At 41.4% G+C, this 22,493-nt stretch overlaps 1 protein-coding gene across 1 annotated transcript in view; it reads right to left on the reverse strand.

Annotated features, from left to right (window-relative positions):
* Ccdc18 (coiled-coil domain containing 18) overlaps nucleotides 1–22,493 on the reverse strand; it is a 79,256-nt gene that overhangs the window by 15,353 nt on the left and 41,410 nt on the right. Inside the window, exons 18-25 of the mRNA XM_042676302.1 lie at nucleotides 13,778–13,945; nucleotides 11,184–11,326; nucleotides 8,788–8,951; nucleotides 7,438–7,651; nucleotides 5,957–6,056; nucleotides 5,374–5,490; nucleotides 1,671–1,814; nucleotides 78–281 (exon numbers count right to left, since the gene is read on the reverse strand). Coding sequence (XP_042532236.1) covers nucleotides 78–281; nucleotides 1,671–1,814; nucleotides 5,374–5,490; nucleotides 5,957–6,056; nucleotides 7,438–7,651; nucleotides 8,788–8,951; nucleotides 11,184–11,326; nucleotides 13,778–13,945 — 1,254 coding nt within the window. The remainder of the gene's footprint in view (nucleotides 1–77; nucleotides 282–1,670; nucleotides 1,815–5,373; nucleotides 5,491–5,956; nucleotides 6,057–7,437; nucleotides 7,652–8,787; nucleotides 8,952–11,183; nucleotides 11,327–13,777; nucleotides 13,946–22,493) is intronic.

A 22,493-nucleotide genomic window follows, 5' to 3' on the forward strand; every position in this document is an offset into this window, starting at 1 on the left:
ATAATACAGTTCTAAATAGTCTAAAAATTTTAAGAAGGATTTGTCAGAAATACAAAATAATTTAGAACAGGTATTACTTTCTCTTTAGAGAGCTGCTTTATGTCCTCCAGTTCTGTAGAAAGCCTTTCTATTTCTCTCTGTGCTTGGACTTGTTGACAGCGAGCCTCCATCAATTCTGTATGAGAGTTCTGCACCTGCTCCTGTGTTAGCCTCAATTCTTGCCCCAAATCTATAGCCTCCTTGTATTGAGTGGCAATGTACTGTTCTTGCTCTTTTATAACCTGAAAAACACAAGATCTTTGTAGGTCTCAAAGCTGATATAAACATTTATAATCTATGCCTCCTTCTAATTTTTTTCAATAAAATTTCTAACTAAATGCCTATAAAATTTAACTTGTAATAAGTTTCATCCACTGTGAAATTGATATTGAGGGAAAAACACCCTTTTTTAAAAAATGGTAAAAAAAAAAAAAAAAAAAAGGGGCTGGGAAGGTGGCTCAGTGGTAGAGCGCTTGCCTTTCATGCCTGAGGCCTTGGGTTCAGTTCCTCAGTACCACATAAGCAAAAAGAAAAAAGCCGGAAGTGGCGCTGTGGCTCAAGTGGTAGAGTGCTAGCCTTGAGCTGAAGAGCTGAGGGACAGCGCCCAGGCCCCGAGTTCAGGCCCCGGACCAAAAAAAAAGGTAAAAAATACATAAAAATGCATGAGAGCCGGGCGCTGGTGGCTCACACCTGTAATCCTAGCTACTCAGGAGGCTGAGATCTGAGGATCGAGGTTCAAAGCCAGCCCGGGCAGGAAAGTCTGTGAGACTCTTACCTCCAATACACCACTAAAACCGGAAGTAGTGCTGTGGCTCAAGTGGAAGAGCACTCGCCTTGAGCTGAAGAATGCAGGGACAGCGCCCAAGCCCAGAGTTCAAGCCCCACGACCAACAAAATTAAAAATTAAAAAAAAAAAATGTTGCTTGAGGCTTGAAACCAGCCAAAGAAGATAAATCTGTGAGATTCTCATTTCCAATTAAGGAGCAAAAAGTGGTAGAGTGCTAGCCTAGAGTAGACAACACTGAAACGGCATGAGGCCCTCAGTTCAAGCCCCAGTACCAGCCCACAAAGGAAAGAAGTAGGGATGGAGGCATGCTTCAAGCAGAAGAGCATTTGCCTAACAAGTGGAAAATATCACACACAAAAAATTATATCCATTAGAGTGTACAGACACTAATTTACTTGTTAAAAAGGTAAGTGGGTTAAATAGGCTCACCAAAATTCCTCTGGTAAGGTTAAGATAGTTAGACTCAACAACTGACAATGATTATTTGTTAAACTATTTTGTAGATTGAGTCCTTGGGGACAAAAGATTGTACCTTATTAATACCTGCATCTTCAACTCTATAGCACAGTAGATTCTTAATATTTATTGACCATACAAACATATTACTGTGATTTACTGTGTGATACATAACATGCCAAAAGTAAGGAATACAAAGATACATAAGACATTGTCCTAAACTATCATAATATAGTTTAAAAGTCAAAGAAATGAATAGCATCTAGCACAAATAAGTAGCTTAGAAATATTATAGCACAGTTGCTGTATATTAAAGCTAAACAGATTAAGCCATTATTCATTTAAATCTTGTAGAATACCATTTTTTTGCTGGAAAATACTTGCTTACATTTTCCATTTCTTTTATCCTTTGCTGTGTTCTTTCACTTTCCTTTTTCAGTTGACTTATCTCTTGCTCATTTTGTAGTATCACAAACTCTTTTTCTCGAAGCTGTTCTTTTGCATTTTGCAATTTTTCATTTAAATTTTCTATCTAAATTTTAAGGAGAAGGACATTATTAATAGATTAAATGAGCATAGCTGTTTTAAGTCAAACTTTAAAAACTCCTATTCAAAAATATCCAAAAGCAGTCTGAGTGGGTGGTACACATGTCTAATCTCAGCACTCAAGAGGCAGAGACAGAAAGGTCCTGAGTTCAAGACTAATTTGGGCTATATAGCAAGACCTTATCTCAAAATAAAATAAAAATGAGTAAACATTCATTTTTATTAAGACAACTATAATTTGAAACTAAGCTTGAGAATTCTTGTTTAATAAAATGCTTATATGTACACTTCAGTCTACTTAAAATATACTACAGGGCACTGGTGCCTTACACCTTTAATCCTAGTTACTCAGGAAGCTGAGATCTGAGGATCGAGGTTCGAAGACGGTCTGGGCAGAAAAGTCCCCATGAGATTCTTATCTCCAATTAAACAGTCAAAAACCAGAAGTGGTGCTGTGGCTCAAGTGGTAAAGAGCTAGCCTGAGCACAATGTCCAGGCTCTGAGTTCAAGCCCCACATTGACATAAAAAAAAAAGATAAAGATCTCAATAACAATTAGCATGAGAAAAATCTCACCAAAAGAAATGTTACAGGGCTGGTTATCAGTGTCTCACACCTGTAATCCTAGCTACTCAGAAGGCTGAGATCTGAGGATCACGGTTCAAAGCCAGCCCAGTCAGGAAAGTCTTGAGACTCTTATTGCCAATTAACTACCAGAAAACCGAAGTGGTGCTGTGGCTTAAGTGGTAGAGGACTAGCTTTGAGCTAAAGAGCTGAGGGACAGTGCCCAGGCCCAGAGTTCAAGCTCCATGGCTGACAAAAAAAAAAAAAAGTGTCGGGGCTGGGAAGGTGGCTCAGTGGTAGAGCGCTTGCCTTGCATGCTCAAGGCCCTGGGTTCGATTCCTCAGCACCACATAAGAAAAAAAAGCCGGAAGTGGTGCTGTGGCTCAAGTGGTAGAGCGCTAGCCTTGAGCTGAAGAGCTGAGGGACAGCGCCCAGGCCCAGAGTTCAGGCCCCACGACCGGACCCAAAAAAAAAAAAAAAAAAAGTGTCCTTCCTACTTTGTTCTTTCCTCAGAAGTGAACACTATAATCACTTGTAAATCCTTCCATCAATACATCATAAATATTCAATTGCATTAGATAAATATTCAGCTAGGTACATATTATAAGAAAATGAATTCAATAGATAAGAAAAATTTTTATCAAAATATTAAGAGGAGAAAAATAAATGTTCAGTACTATGATGGTTGTATTTTCTTCTTCTGGGACCAGACTTGAACCTTGGGTCTGAGTCTTTTGCTCACAGGTTGACATTATACCATCAGCCCCTATGTAATGTTTTTATTCTTGGTGTTGTTGGTCATGAGGCTTGAGCCTGGGACCTGGCACTGTCCCTGACCTCTTTTGCTCAAGGCTAGCACTCTGCCATTTGAGCCAAGCACCACTTTCAGTTTTCTTGTGGTTAATTAGAGGTAAGAGTCTCACAGACTTTCCTGCTAGGGCTAGCTATAAACTTCAATCCTCAAGATCTCAGCCTCCTGAGTAGTTAGGATTACAGGCATAAGCTACCAGCACCAGGCTTGTAATTTTTTTGTTTTTGTTTTTTTAATCACATGTACTCTATAAACAAAAGACATCATAGCTGGGCACTAGTGGCTCATGCCTGTAATCCTAGCTACTCAGAGGCTAAAGTCTGATAATCATGATTTGAAGCCAGAAGAGAAAAAGTCCCTGTGATTCATATACAATTAACCAACAAAAACCCAGAAATAAAATTGTGGCTCAAGTGGCAGATTGCCAGACTTGAGTGAAAAAGCTAGACAGTGCCTAAGCCCTGAGTTCAAGCCCCACTACTAGCACAAAAATAAACACATGCATACATACATACATACACACATACATATACATATACATACATACATACATACATACCATAGCCAAGCACAGGAGTGTAGTCACAGTTACTTAGGAAGCTTGAAGATGACTTGAACATAGGAGTTGAAGATTAGCCTTGCAAACAGTGAAATCTAAACTCAAGAACAGCCAGCATTTGCAGGACTCTCTGAGATCTGAGGATTGAGGTTCAAAGCCAGCTCCCAAAGGAAAGCCCTTGAGACTCTCTCTAACCAGCCACAAAGCTCTACTGGAGGTGTGATTCAAGCGGTAGAGTACCAGCAATGAGTTAAAAAAGCTGAGCAAGGGTCCAAGACTCTGAGTTCAAGCCCTAATACCATTAGAACAACTAACCAAACCAAACTAAACCAAAGAAAAAATACTATGTGAATAGGTATGTACAATTATGAACTTACTTTGCAAACAATATTTAGTTTTTCAGTACTGGGGTAGCAACTCAGGGTGTGGTGCTTGTTAGGTACTGTAATCACTTGAGCCACACCCCCAGCCTTTTTTGCTCTTATTATTACTATTATTATTTGTAGTCCTGAGGACTAAACTCAAGGCCTTGCACTTGCCAGGCAAGTACTTTTCCATTGAGCTAAATTGCCAACCCCAACATTTTGTGTGTGTCAGCTGTGGAGCTTGAACTTGGGGCCTCTGGGCACTGTCTCTGAACCCTCTCTCTCTCTGTTTTTGGTCGGTCATGGGGCTTGAACTCTGTGCCTGGGCGCTGTCCCTGAGCTCTTAAGACTAGTGCTCTACCACTTGAGCCAGAGCACCACTTCTAGTTTTCTAGTGGTTAATTGGAGATAAGAGCCTCCTGAACTAGCCAGGCAATGGTGGCTCACGCCTGTAATCCTATCTACTCAGGAGGCTGAGATCTGAGGATCACCATTCAAAGCCAGCCTAGGCAGGAAAGTCTATGAGACTCTTATCTCCAATAAACCACTCAGAAAACCGGAAGTGGCACTGTGGCTCAGTGGTAGAGCGCTAGCCTTGAGCTGAAGAGCTGAGGGACAACGCCAAGGCTCAGAGTTCAGGCCCCACAACCGACCAAAAAAAAAAAAAAAAGAAAAGTCTCCTGGACTTTCCTGCCCAGGCTAGCTTTGAACTGTGATCCTGAGATCTCAGCCTCCTGTGTAGCTAAGATTACAGGCATGAGCCACCTCATGCCCAGCTCATTACATTTTAACAAAGTCTCATGTTTTGCCTGTGCCAGTCTGGGCTCAATCCATTTAATTATGCTTCTGAATGAGATGAAATGTACACATCACTACACCCTGTTTTTTTTCCCAGTTCTGGGGCTTGAACTCAGGGTCTGGGCACTGTCCTTGAGCTCCTTCTTGCTCAAGGCTTGTACTCTACCACTTGAGCCACAGCGCCACTTCCAGCTTTTCCTGTTTACCGTGGTACTGAGGAATCGAACCCAGGGCTTCATGAATGCTAGGCAAGCATTCTACCACTAAGCCACATTCTTAGCCCCTGCACTCTGCTTTTTATTGGCTGAGATGAGGTCTCGAAAATTTACCCAGTATGTCCTTGAACAGTATCCTCCTGATCGCCACCTCTCAAGTAGTTAGGAATACAGGCATGAGTTATAACTCGTGGTCTGCTTAAACAATTTAACATGTAATTTAAAAATAATTACCTGTTTGTTGCACTCTTTAAGTTCTAATTCTGATTTTTCCAGAGTACCCTCTAATTTTATTATTTTTTGTTCCATTTCTCCTCTGTGTTCACGAATAGTCATATCCAAATGAGTAACCTAAAAATAAAAGTAATGAATTGTTCAATTTTATTCTAATGTAAAAAGTTGCATGGTTAGAATATGATTTAGAATTTTCTTTAGTGATATAACTATAAGGTTAACTAATCTCAAATAAATTTTTTTTTCAATAAGGAAAATACTCAGGGGCTGGGAAGGTGGCTCAGTGGTAGAGTGCTTGCCTTGCATGCATGAGGCCCTGGGTTTGATTCTTCAGTACCACGTAAACAGAAAAAGCTGGAAGTGGCACTGTGGCTCAAGTGGTAGAGTGCTATCCTTGAGCTGAAGATCTGAGGGACAGTGCCCAGGCCCAGAGTTCAGGCCCCAAGACTGACAAAAAAAAAGAAAAAGAAAAAAAGAAATAAGCTAACAATTGCCTATTTTACCAAATATCAGTGACTTCTGAAAGCTTGTGTGATTATGTATTAACAGAAAATGTCAATAAAATATAATTAAGACAACCAACCTGAGCTGCTCTTTGCTTTAGCTCCCAATTCCTTTCCTTAAGGGCCTGATCCATTTCAAGGACTTCTTGCTTTTTGTCTTCAAGCTCCATCTTGCATCCTCTGCAATTTATTAAAGAAAAAAAGATCAAAGCAAATGGGAATAATACTAGTATTCAGAACACTTATAAAAATGACATTACTTTTCCAATAAATTAAATGTTGTAAAATGTACATAGTTACCTCAAATTCAAAGGACTCAAAGATACAATATATGCAAAAAGTGACTAACATAAAAAAATTAAACTGTACTATTATTGGCCATTTAAACTGGTTGAATTCATGGGGGCTGGGAAGGTGGCTCAGTGGTAGAGCGCTTGCTTTGCATGCCAGAGGCCCTGGGTTCAATTCCTCAGCACCATGTAAGCAAAAAGAAAAAAGCCGGAAGTGGTGCTGTGGCTCAAGTGGTAGAGCGCTAGCCTTGAGCTAAAGAGCTGAGGGACAGTGCCCAGGCCCAGAGTTCAGGCCCCATGACCAGACCAAAAAAAAATAAAAATAAAAAAAAAAATAAACTGGTTGATTTCTTTCATGTACCATTAATAATAGCTTAGCAAATATTTACTAGATGTTTTCTATACTCCAAGGTTACAAGTACTGAAAATTTAATATTAAACAAGTAAACATCCTTTATTAAGAAGTTACATTTTAATAAGTCTGAGAGGAAAGATAGACTTTAAATAATAAACAATTAAGCAAAAAATATCTAATTCTCAGTACTATGTTAGAACATGGAAAGGGTGATGAGATAGGATAGGGTAGTTTCCTTAGAAACAGTTAGGAAAGGCTCCTCTGAGGTAACGTGAAGGGCAAGAAGAATCTGGTATTAGAATCCTCATTTCAGGCATAAGAACAGCTGGTGCAAAAATCCTAAGGCAGGAAGAAATTTAATGAGTTTCATACTATTCAGGAGAATGTAAGAAATGAGATCAGTAAAGTAGGAATCTGACCATGTGGGGCTTCATATTCTAGGATAAAGAGCTTGCATACTTGTTTTTTTGTTGTTTTTTATTGGTCATGGGACTTGAACTTGGGGGCTGGGTGCTATCCCTGAGCTCTGTTGCTCAAGACTAGCACTCTACCACTTGAGCCAAAGCGCTACTTCCGGCTTTTTCTGTTTATGTGATACTAAGGAATTGAAACCAGGGCTTCAAACATGCTAGGCAAGCACTCTACCACTAAGCCACTATTTCCAGCCCCTTTTTTCATTTTTTTTAGATCAGGGTAAAATAGTCAAAAGACTGAAGGTAGAATTATTAACCAATAGTAACAGCTGACTCAGTTAGATGGAACATGGGATGGAAAAACTAGAATGAGCCACAGTGAGCAACTAAGAAGTATGGACATGTAGAAGTTAACAAACGTTACTATATGAGCCAAGGATTCACAGTTAACAAAGAAAACAGATACCTGTAATTGTGAAATCATTTTGTATTATTTAGCTTACCTAAGTTCAGCGGTAAGATCCTTTATAGTAGTATATTTTTCCTCCAGTGATAACTGAGCCTTCTGCAGTACATCTCTCAATTCCTGCAGTTGTCTTAGAGTACTTTTTAATTCTCCATGAGCATTGTGTAGTTCATTCTCCAATGCTTCCCGTTTCTGCACGGTTTCTGTTAGTTCAGTTTCAGTGTGGTGTTGTAACTTTTCTAACTCTTTCACTATTAAGAGGAAAGAATAAATTTAGAATTATATATAAACCATTAGTCATTAAGACTTTTCAAAATAAACTCCCTTGTAACTTGTTGATGCTGATAATAAATATGGAAAAAAGGGCAAAATAAAATGTCCCATAACAAAAAAGAACTTTTTTTTTTTGGGTCCAGTCATGGGGCCTGAACTCTGGGCCTGAGCGCTGTCCATCAGCTCTTCAACTCAAGGCTAGTGCTCTACCACTTGAGCCACAGTGCCACTTCCGGCTTTTTTCTTTTTGCTTATGTGGTGCTGAGGAATGGAACCTAGGGCCTCATGCATGCAAGGCAAGCGCTCTACCACTGAGCCACCTTCCCAGCCCCAAAAAAGAACTTTTATTTTGTTTTTGTCAGTCAAGGGGCCTGAACTCTGGGCCTGGGCACTGTCCATCAGCTCTTCAACTCAAGGCTAGTGCTCTACCACTTGAGCCACAGCGCCACTTCCGGCTTTTTTCTTTTTGCTTATGTGGTGCTGAGGAATCGAACCCAGGGCCTCATGCATGCAAGGCAAGCGCTCTACCACTGAGCCACCTTCCAACCCCCAAAAAAGAACTTTTATTTTGTTTTTGTCAGTCAAGGGGCCTGAACTCTGGGCCTGGGAGCTGTTCCTCAGCTCTTTAACTCTAGCTAGCACTCTACCACTTGAGCCATAGTACCACTTCTGGCTTTTTCTACTATGTGGTGCTGAGGAAATCGAACCCAGGGCCTCATGCATGCAAGGCAAGCACTCTACCACTGAGCCACCTTCCCAGCCCCAAAAAGTTAACATTAAAGTTAACATTCCTTGTGCCTTCCTGCCTGATCACCTCAATTTCTTTTTATTTTTTTTTTTGTTGGCCGTGGGGCTTAAACTCTGAGCCTGAATGCTGTCCCTCAGCTCTTCAGCTCAAGGCCAGCCCTTTACCATTCGAGCCACAGTGTCACTTCCAGTTTTCTGAGTGGTTTATTGGAGATAAGAGTCTCAAGGAGTTTCCTGCCCGGGATGGCTTTGAACCATAATCCTCAGATCTCAGCCTCCTGAGTAGCTAGAATTACAGGCATGAGCCACCACTCTACTTCTTAAACACAAATACACAGGAAGCTAAACTCAGCTAACAGGTGCTTACCAGTATTTGTTTTCTTTTCCAGCTCTGTTTTTGTCTGATCTAAGAGCATATCTAATTGAGAAAGATGTATTGCTTTGTTTTCTCCATCTCTTTTCAGGTGCATTGTTTCTTTTTCCATTTTACATAGCTCTTCTTTGTATTGATCCATCTCTAGTTTTACTTGTCTAATTAAAAACAAACAATAGGATAAATAACATGGAAATTTAAAAACTAACTTGTCTGACTAGACAAAGTCTGTAACTTATGGGGGTACAAAATGTGTAGTTAGAATCTTAAATCAATATATGTATTTGTGCCAGCATGAGCTTGAACTCGTGGTCTGGACATTGTCCCAGAGCTTTTTGCTTAAGGCTAGCATTTTATCCCTTGAGCCATAGCTCCACTTCTGACTTTTTGGTGGTTAATTAGAGATAAGAGTCTCATAGACTTTTTTTTTGCCTGGGCTAGCTTCAAATCTTGATACTCAGATCTCAGCTTCTTAAGTAGCTAGGATTATAGGTGTGAGCCACTGGTACCTATTTTCTATCTAAAAACTATTTTAAGTCAAATCAAATCCAAGAGGGTATATATAGGTATATTTTAACTTCAATACTTCAGGAGAATAAGTTTTTGTTTCTTTTTGTCAGTGGGGCTAGAGCTCAGGGTGTGGGCACTGTCCCTGACCTTTTTTGCTCAAGGCTAACAATCTACTGTTTTGAACCACAGCACTACTTCTGGTTTTCTGAGGTCAACAGAAGATGTCTCATGGCTTTACAGCCTGGGCTGGCTTTGAACCAGGATACTCAGATCTCAGCCTCCTGAGCAACGAGGATTACAGGCAGGAGCCACTCTCAGTGTCGAAAAATTTTAATAAATTACAGCTTCAGAAGAAAAAAAGTAACAGCAGAAAAAGAGAACATCCTTTAGATAAGATTTTTTTGAAGCCAGGTGGTAACTTCTTATGAAGTTTAATCATTTTATGAGTTTTCCTTCATTTTAAAGCTTAGCCTTTCTCATTATAATACACAGCCTTCCTAGTTATAACCAAGAGTTGAATATGGCTAATATACTTTATGTATGAAACTAGAACAATGAAAGCTGTGGAAATTGTTTAGAGGTAATGAATCCAATTAAGATACATTGTGGCCGGGCACCAGTGGCTCATGCCTATAATCCCAGCTACTCAGGAGGCTGAGATCTGAGGATCATGGTTCAAAGCCAGCCTGGGCAGGAAAGTCCTTGAGACTCTTATCTCCAATAAACCACTAGAAAACTATAAGTGGCGCTGTATCTCAAGTGGTAGAGCACTAGCCTTGAGCTGAAGAGTGCAGGGACAGCGCTCAAGCCCAGAGTTCAAGCCCCACAACCGAAGCCCCCCCCCAAAAAAGATACATTGTAAACATATACTGAAATGTCACAATGAAATCTCCCTCTACAGCTAATACATACAATAAAAGTGTTCTTTTAAGTCTTTTTTGTTTAGAAGTCAAAAACAGAATGGGTCAGAAAGCAAGTCATTATTTTCATTTTTCCAGTAGAGAAGAGAGCAAGGAATTTCAGTGGAAGAGAGGCAAAGAGCAGAGAGGTGAAACTTTGAAAAAACAGGTGGTATAAAAGCTATCCTCTATGAAAAGTGGTAGGATGGTATTGTTTGGCTTTTCTTTTTTTTTTTTTTTAAAAAAGAATTGTATTTTTTATTGTAGAAATACTGTACAGAGGAGTTACAGTTACATGAGTAAGGTATTGAGTGCATTTCCTATCAAGCATCGTTACCTCCTCCTTTGTTCTTCCCCTACCATCCCTTCCCTCTCCACCTCCCCAACTCCTCTCCATGCTCCCAAGTTGTAAAGTTCGTTTTCAACATAGTGTCTTGTACCTCTCACTGTTACAATAGGTCAATCTGTATCTTTTTTTTGGGGGGTCTGGTCATGGGGGCTGAACTCTGGGTCTGGGCGCTGTCCCTCAGCTCTTCAGCTCAAGGCTAGCGCTCTACCACTTGAGCCACAGTGCCACTTCCGGCTTTTTTCTTTTTGCTTATGTGGTGCTGAGGAATCGAACCCAGGGCCTCATGCATGCAAGGCAAGCGCTCTACCACTGAGCCACCTTCCCAGCCCCTCTGTGAGACTCTTATCTCCACTAAACTACAAAAAAGCCAGAAGGGGAGCTGAGGCTCAAGTGGTAGAGTACTAGCTTTCAGCACAAAAGCTTAGGGACAGAGTTCTAGCCCCAGAACCAGCAAAAAAAAAAAGGCATGACAGGTATGAAAGAGATATAAATGAAAATGCTATAGGATCATAGACTATTAAAAATTTTTTTCCTCAGGCAAATGTTTCACCAGTCAAGGTCTAATGTAGAAACTATGATACCACTGATATAAAAATGCAAAGCTAAACTAAACTAACATAGTCTCATTTTACCTGGCAGTACCAGTAAGCTCAATGACTTTTTGTCTTTTCAAATCTGCGTCACGTGCAGCTGCTTCATATTTCTCTTCCATTTTTCTCAGCTTTTCAGAAGAACCTTCCTTTTGTTTTTGAAGTTCTTGTTCTAGTTTTGATACCTTTTAAAGCAATGTTCAGTAAACATTTTAAGTTCAATCACAAGAAAAATATTTTTATAAATACGCAGATCAGTCTACTGCTTAGTTTTAAGATGCTTTATAAAAATCAAAGCAAGGGGCTGGGAAGGTGGCTCAGTGGTAGATTGCTTGCCTTGCATGCATGAGGCCCTGGGTTCGATTCCTCAGCACCACATAAGTAGAAAAGCCAGAAGTGGCACTGTGGCTCCAGAGGTAGGGTGCCAGCCTTGAGCTAAAGAGCTGAGGGACAGTGTCCAGGCCCAGAGTTCAGGCCCCACAACCGACAAAAAAAAAAAAAAAAAAAAATCAAAGCAAGCTTGGCATAATGGTGCCCACCTATAGTCCTAGATACTAGGGAGACTGAGGAGCAGGATTGCTTGAGCCCACACATTTGGGACCAGTCTAAGCAATACTAAAGTAAGAATTGAGCAAGGGATAGCCGGGGGCGCTGGTGGCTCACGCCTGTAATCTTAGCTACTCAGGAGGCTGAGATCTGAGGATCACGGTTCAAAGCCAGCCCGGGCAGGAGAGACTGTGAGACTCCTATCTCCAATAAAACTACCAGAAAACCGGAAGTGGCGCTGTAGCTCAAGTGGTAGAGCGCTCGCCTTGAGCTGAAGAGCTGAGGGACAGCGCCCAGGCCCAGAGTTCAAGCCCAATGACCGACAAAAAAAAAAAAAAAAAAGAATTGAGCAAGGGAGATACAGTTCAGTGACAGGCACTTGCCTGGCACGTGTAAGAACCAGAGGAAGAAATGGTAAAATTGAATAATAAATAGTAAATGATATAAACGATGTCCTTTTTACTGTCCTCACATGAAATGTCCTTTCTTTTGTGGCAATCTATGTTCCTTTCTGTATAACTGGCTCATTCAGTTACTGGACTCTGAGTTTCTCACCTAACCACAAAATAACATGTACATTTGCTCCTATCCATTCCCATTCTTCTGTTCTACTAAAGGAGATAATCTTTAAAAAAAAATGGGTTGTAGGACTTGAACTCAGGGCCTAGGCATTGTCCTTAAGCAATTTTTCTCAATGCTGGTGCTGTGTCACTTTGAATCACAGCTCCACTTCTTTTTTGCTGGTGAATTGGAGATAAGAGTTATACAGGCTCCTACCCAAGCTGGCTTTGAATCACAATCTTCAGATCTTAGCCTCCTGAGTAGCTACGATTATAGGCGTGAGCCATCAGTGCCAGACAAAAAAGGAGTTATTTTTTATCCTATGTCTATAAGAGTTCTAGATTCATTCCAATCCACTTTTCTCAGGAACTTCAATGCTAATGACTAGTTTTGCTCTGTCCTGCATCTCCAATCTCTCTTTATACTGTTTGTTTCAATAGCAGTTAAATAAATAAATAAATAAAAAATAAAACATCTCAAACCCCAAAAGCTTTACTACAAACCTTTACCTACCACTTTTTCTTTCAACTACTTCAATCTAACTTCTGAGTTTCTACATATTCTCACTTCTCTCTCATTTATTCCTCAACCCATAGCAAACAAGTTACCACATCAACTGTGATTAAATCACAAAAAACTTCCAAGTTGCTAATTTGTTGGTGGACTTTTCCAATTTTATTTGACATGATTCCAATAGACCATCAATCCTTCCTTTTACCATATCTTTCAGGGGTCTGTCCAAGTTAACATTCTCAGTTCTCATTCTATATTGTCTCTCTAGTTAATTTCAGTCACTTAATGTTTTCAATGAACATACAGATGACTTAAGGGGTCTCAAAGTCAATCTTCGCTTTTTACCTTAATATCCTCTTTCTCCTAAAAACCTCTCATTGGAGAACTAAGTACAAATTATAAGCCATGATTACCCATACTTTCAAGTTTTGAAAGTATGTCCCCCTCCCCCAATCCTAGGGCTTAAACTCAGGACCTGGGAGCTGTCCCTGAGCTTTTCTGCTCAATGCTAGCCTCTAGTACTCTGAGCCATGGATCCAATTTTGGTTTTATGGTGGCTAATTAGAGATAAAGTCTCACAAACTTTCCTGCCCAGGCTGGCTCTGAACTATGAGTAACTTGAGTAGCTAGAATTATAGGTGTGAGCCACCAGTGCCTGGCTCATGACTTTACCTATTTTTATAATAATACTCTAGAGCAATGTGAAATTTATAATCAGCCATTTATACAACTAACCAAAAATCTCTTAATTATATTAAAGTTTTCTATTTTATATAAATAAAACTTTAGAGGCTAGGAAGGTGGCTTAGTGGTAGAGTGCTTGCCTCACATGCATGAGGCCCTGGATTTGATTCCTCAGCACCACATAAACAGAAAAAGCCCAAAGTGGCACTGTGGCTCAAGTGGTAAAGCACTTGCCTTGAGCTGAAGAGCTGATGGACAGCTCCCAGGCCCAGAGTTCAAGCTCCGAGATTGACAATAAATAAATAAATAAAACTTTAGCCAATTATACATACCTGTTTTTCAAGTTTAGTCTGAATGTCTTCTAACTCTCCATTTCTAATTGTCTCCTGCTGTAACATTTGCTGTTGTTGCTGAAGAGTATGTTGTAGAATCACATTTTGCTCAGTAGTCTCCTGAAGACTGTGATTCCTTATCTTTAGCTCTTTCTGTAAACAATATACCTAACAAATACACATAATACTATAATGACATTTTTCAAATAACAAGCAGTAAAATGTAAATGCTGCCTTCTGGGTAACTATTTGGAGATAATTAATGTCTACTTGTGTGACAACTGTATTTGTGAAAAAAAAAACTCTCATTTTTCAGATGTGGAAATATATTAGAATCCTAGCTGCTCAGAAGGCTGAGATCTGAGGATTTTGGTTTAAAGCCAGATTGGGCAGAAAAGTCTATGACATTTATTTTATTTTATTTTTGTTGGTCTTAGGGCTTGAACTCAAGGCCTAAGTGCTATCCCTGAGTATCTTTTGCTTAAGAATAGCGTTCTGGGGCTGGGAAGGTGGCTCAGTGGTAAAGTGTTTGCCTCGCACGCATGAAGCCCTGGGTTTGATTCCTCAGCACCACATAAGCAGAAAAAGCTGGAATTGGCACTGTGGCTCAAGTGTTAGAGTGCTAGCCTTGAGCTGAAGAGCTGAGGGACAGTGCCCAGACCCAGAGTTCAGGGCCCACGACCAGCAAAAAAACAAACAAAAAAAAGAAAAAAGAATAGCGTTCTACCACTTGAGCCATAGGCCCACTCCTGGCTTTTTCTGAGTAGTTTACTAGAAATAAAAGTCTCATGGTCTTTGCTACCTGCACTGGCTTCGAACCACAATCCTCAGATCTTGGCCTACTGAGTAACTAGGCTTACAGGCATGTCACAAGTGCCTGACTTGTATGATACTCTTACCTCCAATTAATCACCAAAAATCTGGAAGTCGAAGTATAACTCAAGTGGTAGCGCACCAGTCTTGAATGAAAAGAACAAGTGAGTTCATGCTCCAGTACTGTCACTCTCTCTCTCTCTCTCTCTCTCTCTCTCTCTCTCTCACACACACACACACACACACACACACTCACAAATAAAGGCCTGCTTATAGAGTCAGCTCTTGGTTGGTATCTAGAGATAGAGATTTTCAGATGTTACTATGTGATGAGATTGTTTTGGCTGGCTGGGACACTGCTTTCTTTATGGAAGTCTGCAATTTTGATATTGTCAAAGCAACTATTTTGTGACCAGAACCTCACTAAAAGCCATAAGCTTTTGAATCATACAAAGGTTTGTCACATTTCAGTTAACAAAAAAAGCATGTTTTATATAACTGTTCCTGGAAGGAAGAAAGGACAGGTAGCTATGGATTGGTTTTATTCATTACCCTTTATTCATTACCCTTTATTCATTACCCCTTTATTCATTACCCTTACTTAGTAGTAATAAAAGAAGACCATAAAAGCACTACATAAATATTAAAGTTATTATTTTACTGTTGTTATTATTGCTGTTTCTAAAATAATATTGGGCCATGTGTGGTGTTACATGCCAATAATCCCACCTACTCAGGAGGATAATGATAAAATGGTAGGCTGGGCAAAAATGCAAGACCCTATCTGAGAAACTAACTAATAGTAAAAGAACTAGGGCTATGTCTCCAGTGGAGGAGCACCTGCCAACAAGTACAAGATCCTAAGTCTGAGTAACACAAAAATAAAAAACAGCTGGGCGCCGGTGGCTCACGCCTGTAATCCTAGCTACTTAGGAGGCTGAGATCGGGCTGGGAAGATGGGTCAGTGGTAGAGCGCTTGCCTTGCATGCCTGAGGCCCTGGGTTCAATTCCTTAGCACCACATAAGCAAAAAGAAAAAAGCCCGAAGTGGTGCTGTGGCTCAAGTGGTAGAGCACTAGCCTTGAGCTGAAGAACTGAGGGGGACAGTGCCCAGGCCCACAGTTCAGGCCCCATGACTGGATCCAAAAAATAGAAAAGAAAAGGAGGCTGAGATCTGAGAATCGTGGTTCAAAGCCAGTCTGGGCAGGAAAGTCCATGAGACTCTTATCTCCAATAAACCACTAGAAAACTGGAAGTGGCTGTGGCTCAAAGGGTAGAGCTGAAGAGTGCAGGGACAGCGCCCAAGCCCAGAGTTCAAGCCCCACAAATGACAAAAAAAAAAAAAATAAAAAATAAAAAACAAACATCTAATGTACAGTGGAACACACCTGTCATCCCAGCAATTATCTGGAAATCTTTTGGTGTAGGAATTCAAATTCTAAAAATAACAGTAGCTGAAATTATTCTTCTCAATAGTGTTTTAAAAAAAAATTTTTTTTTGGTCGGTTGTGGAGCTTAAACTCTAGGCCTGGGCACTGTCCCTCAGCTCTTTAGCTCAAGGCTACCACTTGAGCCACAGCACCACTTCCAGCTTTTTCTGTTTATGTGGTGCTGAGGAATCGAACCAGGGCCTCATGCATGCGAGGCAAGCACTCTACCACTGAGCCACCTTCCCAGCTCCTATTTTTCTCAATAGTATTAAAAATATGGTTGGGCTGGGATTTTCTCAATAGTATTAAAAATATGGTTGGGCTGGGAAGGTGGCTCAGTGGTAGAACACTTGCCTTGCATGCATAAGACCCTGGGTTGGATTCCTCAGCACCACATATGCAAAAAGAAAAAAGCTGGAAGTGGCGCTGTGGCTCAAGTGGTAGAGAGCTAGCCTTGAGCTGAAGAGCTGAGGGACAGCGCCCAGGCCCAGAGTTCAGGCCCCACGACCGGACCCAAAAAAAAAAAAAAAAAATATGGCAATATATGTCAATTTCCTACAAAGGGGAAATTTTCTGGTTTTGTTTTGGTGGTACTAAGTATTAAATTCAGGCTTCATATTTGCAAGGCAGGTGCTCTATTACTACTTGATCTACTGTGCCATCCCTTTTTGTGTTGGTTATTTTCAAGTGTGATCTCATTTTATGCTTAGGCTGCTCTGGACTGTGATCCTTCTACTTCTGCTTCCCCTACTCACTGGGAATCATAGGTGTTGCAGAGCTACTACACCTAGCCATTGTTTGAGATAGTCTCACAAGACTTGTTTTTGCTTGGGCTAACCTTGAACTGCCATTCCTCAAGCTCTATCTTCCAAATAACTAGGATTTTAGGATCAAGCCTAGTCTAAAGAAGAAGCTTTAGCTGGGTGTGGATGGCTCACCTCTGTAATCCTAGCTACTCAGGAGGCTGAGATCTGAAGATCACTTTTGGAAGCCATTCCAGGTAAGAACATCCCTGACAGATTCTTATCTCCAATTCAACCAGAAGTGGAGCTGTGGCTTAAAGTGGTAGAGTGCTAGCCTTGAGCACAAAAGCTCAGGAACAGTGCCTATGTCCTGAGTTCAAGCCCTATGACTGACACCCCCCCCCCCCCCCCCCCCCCGCCAAAAAAAAAGCAGCTGAGATAAAATGATAGATCAACTTAAAAGAACTAAAAAGGCTAGGAATGTGGCTTAGTGGTACAGTGCTTGCCTAGCATGCATGAAGCTGTGGATTCAATTCCTCAGAGCCACATAAACAGAAAAAGCCAGAAAGTGGTGCTATGACTCAAATGTGGTAGAGTGCTAGCCTTGAGCAAAAAAAGAAGCTCAAGGACAGTGCCCAGGACTGGAAAGCAAAAACCAACCAAACAAACAAACAAAAAACTAGGGCTAGGAAGGTGGCTCAGTGGTAGAGTGCTTGCCTTGAATGCATGAGGCCCTGTGTTCGATTCCTCAGCACCATATAAGCAAAAAAGAAAAAAGCCAAAGTGGTACTGTGGCTCAAGTGGTAGAGTGCTAGCCTTGAGCTGAAAAGCTAAGGGACAGTGCCCAGGCCTAGAGTTCAGGCCCCACAACCGGACCCCAAAAAAAAACACACACACACAAAAAAAAAACTACTAAAAAGACAGTAGGAAACAAAAAATGTACCAGGGAAACCAAGTTTAAAATTACATTCATTAGGGCTGGGAAGGTGGCTTAGTGGTAGAGTGCTTGCCTCTCATGCATGAGGCCCTGGGTTTGATTCCTCATTACCACATAAACAGAAAAAGCCAGAAGTGGCGCTGTGGCTCAAGTGGTAGAGTGCTTGCCTTGAGCTGAAGCACCCAGGCCCAGAGTTCAAGCCCCACAACTGACCAAAAATAAATAAATAAATAAATAAATCACATTCATTAATGTAATGATGAAAAATGCAAGTGAATGAGAAAGAATTAAGACTGAGCAGTTAGATTTTCTATAGAGCTCTCCTATGTTTCCTATGTAAGTTTTTTTGTGTATGTGAAGACAAAGCCACTCTTTCAAAGCAAAAGACTTTTTTTTTTTGGGGGGGGTCCAGTCGTGGGGCCTGAACTCTGGGCCTGGGCGCTGTCCCTCAGCTCTTCAGCTCAAGGCTAGCACTCTACCACTTGAGCCACAGTGCCACTTCCGGCTTTTTTCTTTTTGCTTATGTGGTGCTGAGGAATCGAACCCAGGGCCTCAGGCATGCAAGGCAAGCACTCTACCAATGAGCCACCTTCCCAGCCCCAAAGCAAAAGACTTTTTAAAGTCCTTCTAAGAAATAGTGGAAGAGATTCTATGACTTGATTCTTTTTCTTCTACTTATTGGATAAACAAGCTGAGTATGGTTGGCACATGCTATACTCCCTTACTGCTGGGTACATACTGTACATACTCAGTATGTATTACTGGGTATGTACCCAGTAACAAGAGAGGTATAGATAGAAGGATTATGATCCAAGGCTAGCTCTGTGCACAAATATGACTTTTTTTTTTTTTTTTTTTGGGTCCAGTCGTGGGGCCTGAACTCTGGGCCTGGGTGCTGTCCCTCAGCTCTTCAGCTCAAGGCTAGTGCTCTACCACTTGAGCCACAGCACCACTTCCGGCTTTTTTCTTTTTGCTTATGTGGTGCTGAGGAATGGAACCCAGGGCCTCATGCATGCAAAGCAAGCGCTCTACCACTGAGCCACCTTCCCAGCCTCCAAATATGACTTCTTATTTCAAAACAAAGTCTAAAGCAAAAAAGGCTGAGGTGCCTTAAGTAGTAAACTACCTGAGCTCAAACTCCAGCATTAACACATACAAAAATAAATATAGGATAAAAGAATTAGTTTCCAAAAAACTTTACATGAGGTAGAACAATGGAAGAGATAACATTGATCAAGATGCATTATACTCATAATCTGTCTTGTTGAATTGAAACCCCTTTGTACAACTATTTAAAAATAATAATTAGCCAGGCACCTATAGCTCATGCTTGGAATCCTAACTACTCAGGAAGCTCAGATCTAAAGATTATAGTTTAAAGCCAGCCCATACAGGAAAGTCTCTCTCTCTCTCTCCTCTCTCTCTCTCTCTCTTCTCTCTCTCTCTCTCTCTTCTCTCTCTCGTTGGTTGTGGGGCTTAAACTCTGGGGCCTGGGTGCTGTCTTTCAGCTCTTCAGCTCAAGGCCAGTGCTCCACCCCTTGAGCCACAGCGCCACTTCTGGTTTTCTGAGTGGTTTATTGGAGATAAGAGTCTCACAGACTTTCCTACCCTGGCTGGCTTTGAACCACAATCCTCAGCTCTCAGTCTCCTGAGTAGCTAGGATTACAGGCATGAGCCACCAGCACAGGTGACTCTTATCTCCAATAAATTACCAAAAAACCAAAAGTGGAGCTGTGGATCAAGTGGTAAAGTAAGTACTTGTCTTGAGGACTAAAGCTCAGAGACAGCATTCAGGCCCTGAGTTCAAGCCCAGGACTAGAAAAAAAAAGTATTAATTATAAAAAGCATTCAGACCTGAGGATTGTGGTTCAAAGCCAGACCAGGCAGGAAACTCCGTGAGACTCTTATCTCCAATAAACCACTAGAAAACCGGAAGTGGTGCAGTGGCTCAAGTGGTAGCCTTGAGCTGAAGAGCTGAGGGACAGCGTTCAGGCCCAGAGTTCAAGCCCATGGCTGATAAAAAACAACAACAACAACAACAAAAACCCTTCAGAATTTAAAGACAATATTATTTAAATCATAGTATATATTATTTCATTATCTAGAGAATAGTATCTTGCTGCCAGGTGTGGTGGTACACATGTGTACCCCTAATACTTGGTAAGTTGAGACAAAAGGATCTCAAATTCATGGCCAGCTCGGGCTACAAAGCAAAACCCTATCTCAAAACAACTTCTTGACACAAAAGGTCAGCGCAATATTGTATCAGCCATTATGTTTTGTGATGGATCATTAGCATACAGTTTTTACAACTAACTAAATTTCTACCAGTATGCTCTAGAGTCATGTGATTAAGAAGTTAAGTGGCTGAGCTGTGGCTCAATTGATAGAGTGCTAGCTTAGAGCAGAAAAGCTCAGAGACAGCACCAAGGCACTGAGTTCAAGGCCCAGTTCCTGTAGAAAACAAAACAAAAAACAAGAGGGAAAAACAAGAGAAAAAAAAACATTTTAGAAAAAAATACTTATTAAGAAAACAACTAGCTGGGTGCCAGTGGCTCATACCTGTAATCCTACTCAGGGAGCTGAGATCTGAGGAGCGTGGTTAGAAGCCAACCCCAGCAGAAAAGTCCCCGTGAGTCTCTTATCTCCAAGTAACCACTCAAAAACTGGAAGTGGTACTGTGGCTCAGAGTGGTATTAGTTTACTATTGAATAATAATGCAATAATTGCCTCTCATGGATGAGAAACTGTTTAAATACTTCTGAAGCTTTTACATCCTCTAGCTGTTATCAGTGATCCGTTATATCAATATGAAATTTTGTGTATCTACCTATCTGATACTTTCAGAACTATTATTAAGCCTGATTTAATGGTTTGACTTAATAACAAATGGTGTTTATTAAAGAAAAATGACAGTGTGCTCTTTTTTTTTTTTTTTTGGAGTCCGGTCGTGGGGCCTGAACTCTGGGCTTGGGCGCTGTCCCTCAGCTCTTCAGCTCAAGGCTAGCGCTCTACCACGTGAGCCACAGTGCCACTTTCGGCTTTGTTCTTATGTGGTGCTGAGGAATCGAACCCAGGGCCTCAGGCATGCAAGGCAAGCGCTCTACCACTGAGTCAACTTCCCGGCCCCTGCTTTTTTCTTTTTCTTTTTTTTTTTGTCAGTCCCGGGGCTAGAACTCTGGGCCTGGGCGCTGTCCCTGCGCTCTTCAGCTCAAGGTGAGCGTTCTACCACTTGAGCCACAGCGCCACTTCCAGTTTTCCAGTGGTTTATTGGAGATAAGAGTCTCATGGACTTTCCTACCCGGGCTGGCTTTGAACTGCGATCCTCAGATCTCAGCCTCCTGAGTAGCTAGGATTACAGGCATGAGCCACCAGGGCCTGGCTGATAGTGTGCTGTTTTTTTTTTTGGTCGGTCGTGGGGCTTGAACTCTGGGCCTGGGCGCTGTCCCTCAGCTCTTCAGCTCAAGGTGAGCGCTCTACCACTTGAGCTACAGCGCCACTTCCGGTTTTCTGGTGGTTTATTGGAGATAGGAGTCTCACGGTCTCTCCTGCCCGGGCTGGCTTTGAACCGCGATCCTCAGATCTCAGCCTCCGAGTAGCTAGGATTACAGGCGTAAGCCACCAGCGCCCGGCCTGATAGTGTGCTTTTTAAGCAATGTGTTTTATTAACAAGAGTAAGTTTGCTGAGCTCTCAACATGAATAGCCCTTCTCCTAAAATATAGACATTTTATTTTCCCACCTTCTATTGTCACCTTGTAGGTGCCTTAGTCTTGGCTTCTCAGGAGGACTCTGATGGCTCCTCTGTTGCAAATGATTTCTGGATCTTGTGTGTTTTAATACTATGGCCCAGTGAAGAAGCAATAGATCTTTATTTCAGACCTCTTCCTATTGCTATTCAATTCTGTCCTGAGAGCAGTTACTCCTGCAACTGCCGGTCTGAGGTCAGAACTTTGGGTTACTGGTTACTGGGAAGCTGGTCAGTTCCACTGCACTGAGGCTCCCACCAGCATAGAAGAAACTATTTGCTACTGATACTGAATCTTTGAATCCAGTTTACATTTCCTGTTAAAATCAGTATGTTTATGAAAAATAGAGATGTGTTTAAAATTTAAAAAAAACCTTCAGAAAAAATACAAATTAAGAAATTAACTATGGGCTGGGAAGGTGGCTCAGTAGTAGAGCACTTGCCTTGCTTGAGGCCCTGGGTTCGATTCCTTAGCACCACATAAGCAGAAAAAAAAAGCCAGAAGTGGAGCTGTGGCTCAAGTGGTAGAGCACTAGCCTTGAGCTGAAGAGCTGAGGGACAGCGCCCAGGCCCAGAGTTCAGCTCCTCGACCAAACCTCCCCCCCCCAAAAAAAAAAAAAAAATAAAAGAAATTAACTAGCCAGTTGCCAGTGGCTCAAACTTGTAATCTTACCTACTTAGGAGGCTGAGATCTAAGTATCGTGGTTGGAAGCCAACCCCAGGCAGAAAAGTCCCCATGAGTCTCATCTCCAATTAACCACTCAAAAACTGGAAGTGGTACTGTGGCTCCAAGTGGTAGAGCACAGCCTTCAGCAAAAGAGCTTAGGGACAATACCCAGGCCCTGATTCAAGCACCAAGTCCGAAAAATAAAAATAACTGATATAAAATGGTAGCCCCTCTGTATAACAAACACATTAATAGTAACAAAATTATTAAAAAAAATAAAAACATGGGGCTGGGAAGGTGGCTCAGTGGTAGAGTGCTTGCCTTGCATACGTGAGGCCCTGGGTTGGATTCCTCAGCACCACATAAGCAAAAAAAAAGCCA

This window comes from Dipodomys spectabilis, unplaced genomic scaffold (genome assembly GCF_019054845.1).
Source record: "Dipodomys spectabilis isolate Male_0828 unplaced genomic scaffold, ASM1905484v1 ptg000002l, whole genome shotgun sequence".
Classification (NCBI taxonomy): Eukaryota; Metazoa; Chordata; class Mammalia; order Rodentia; family Heteromyidae; genus Dipodomys; species Dipodomys spectabilis.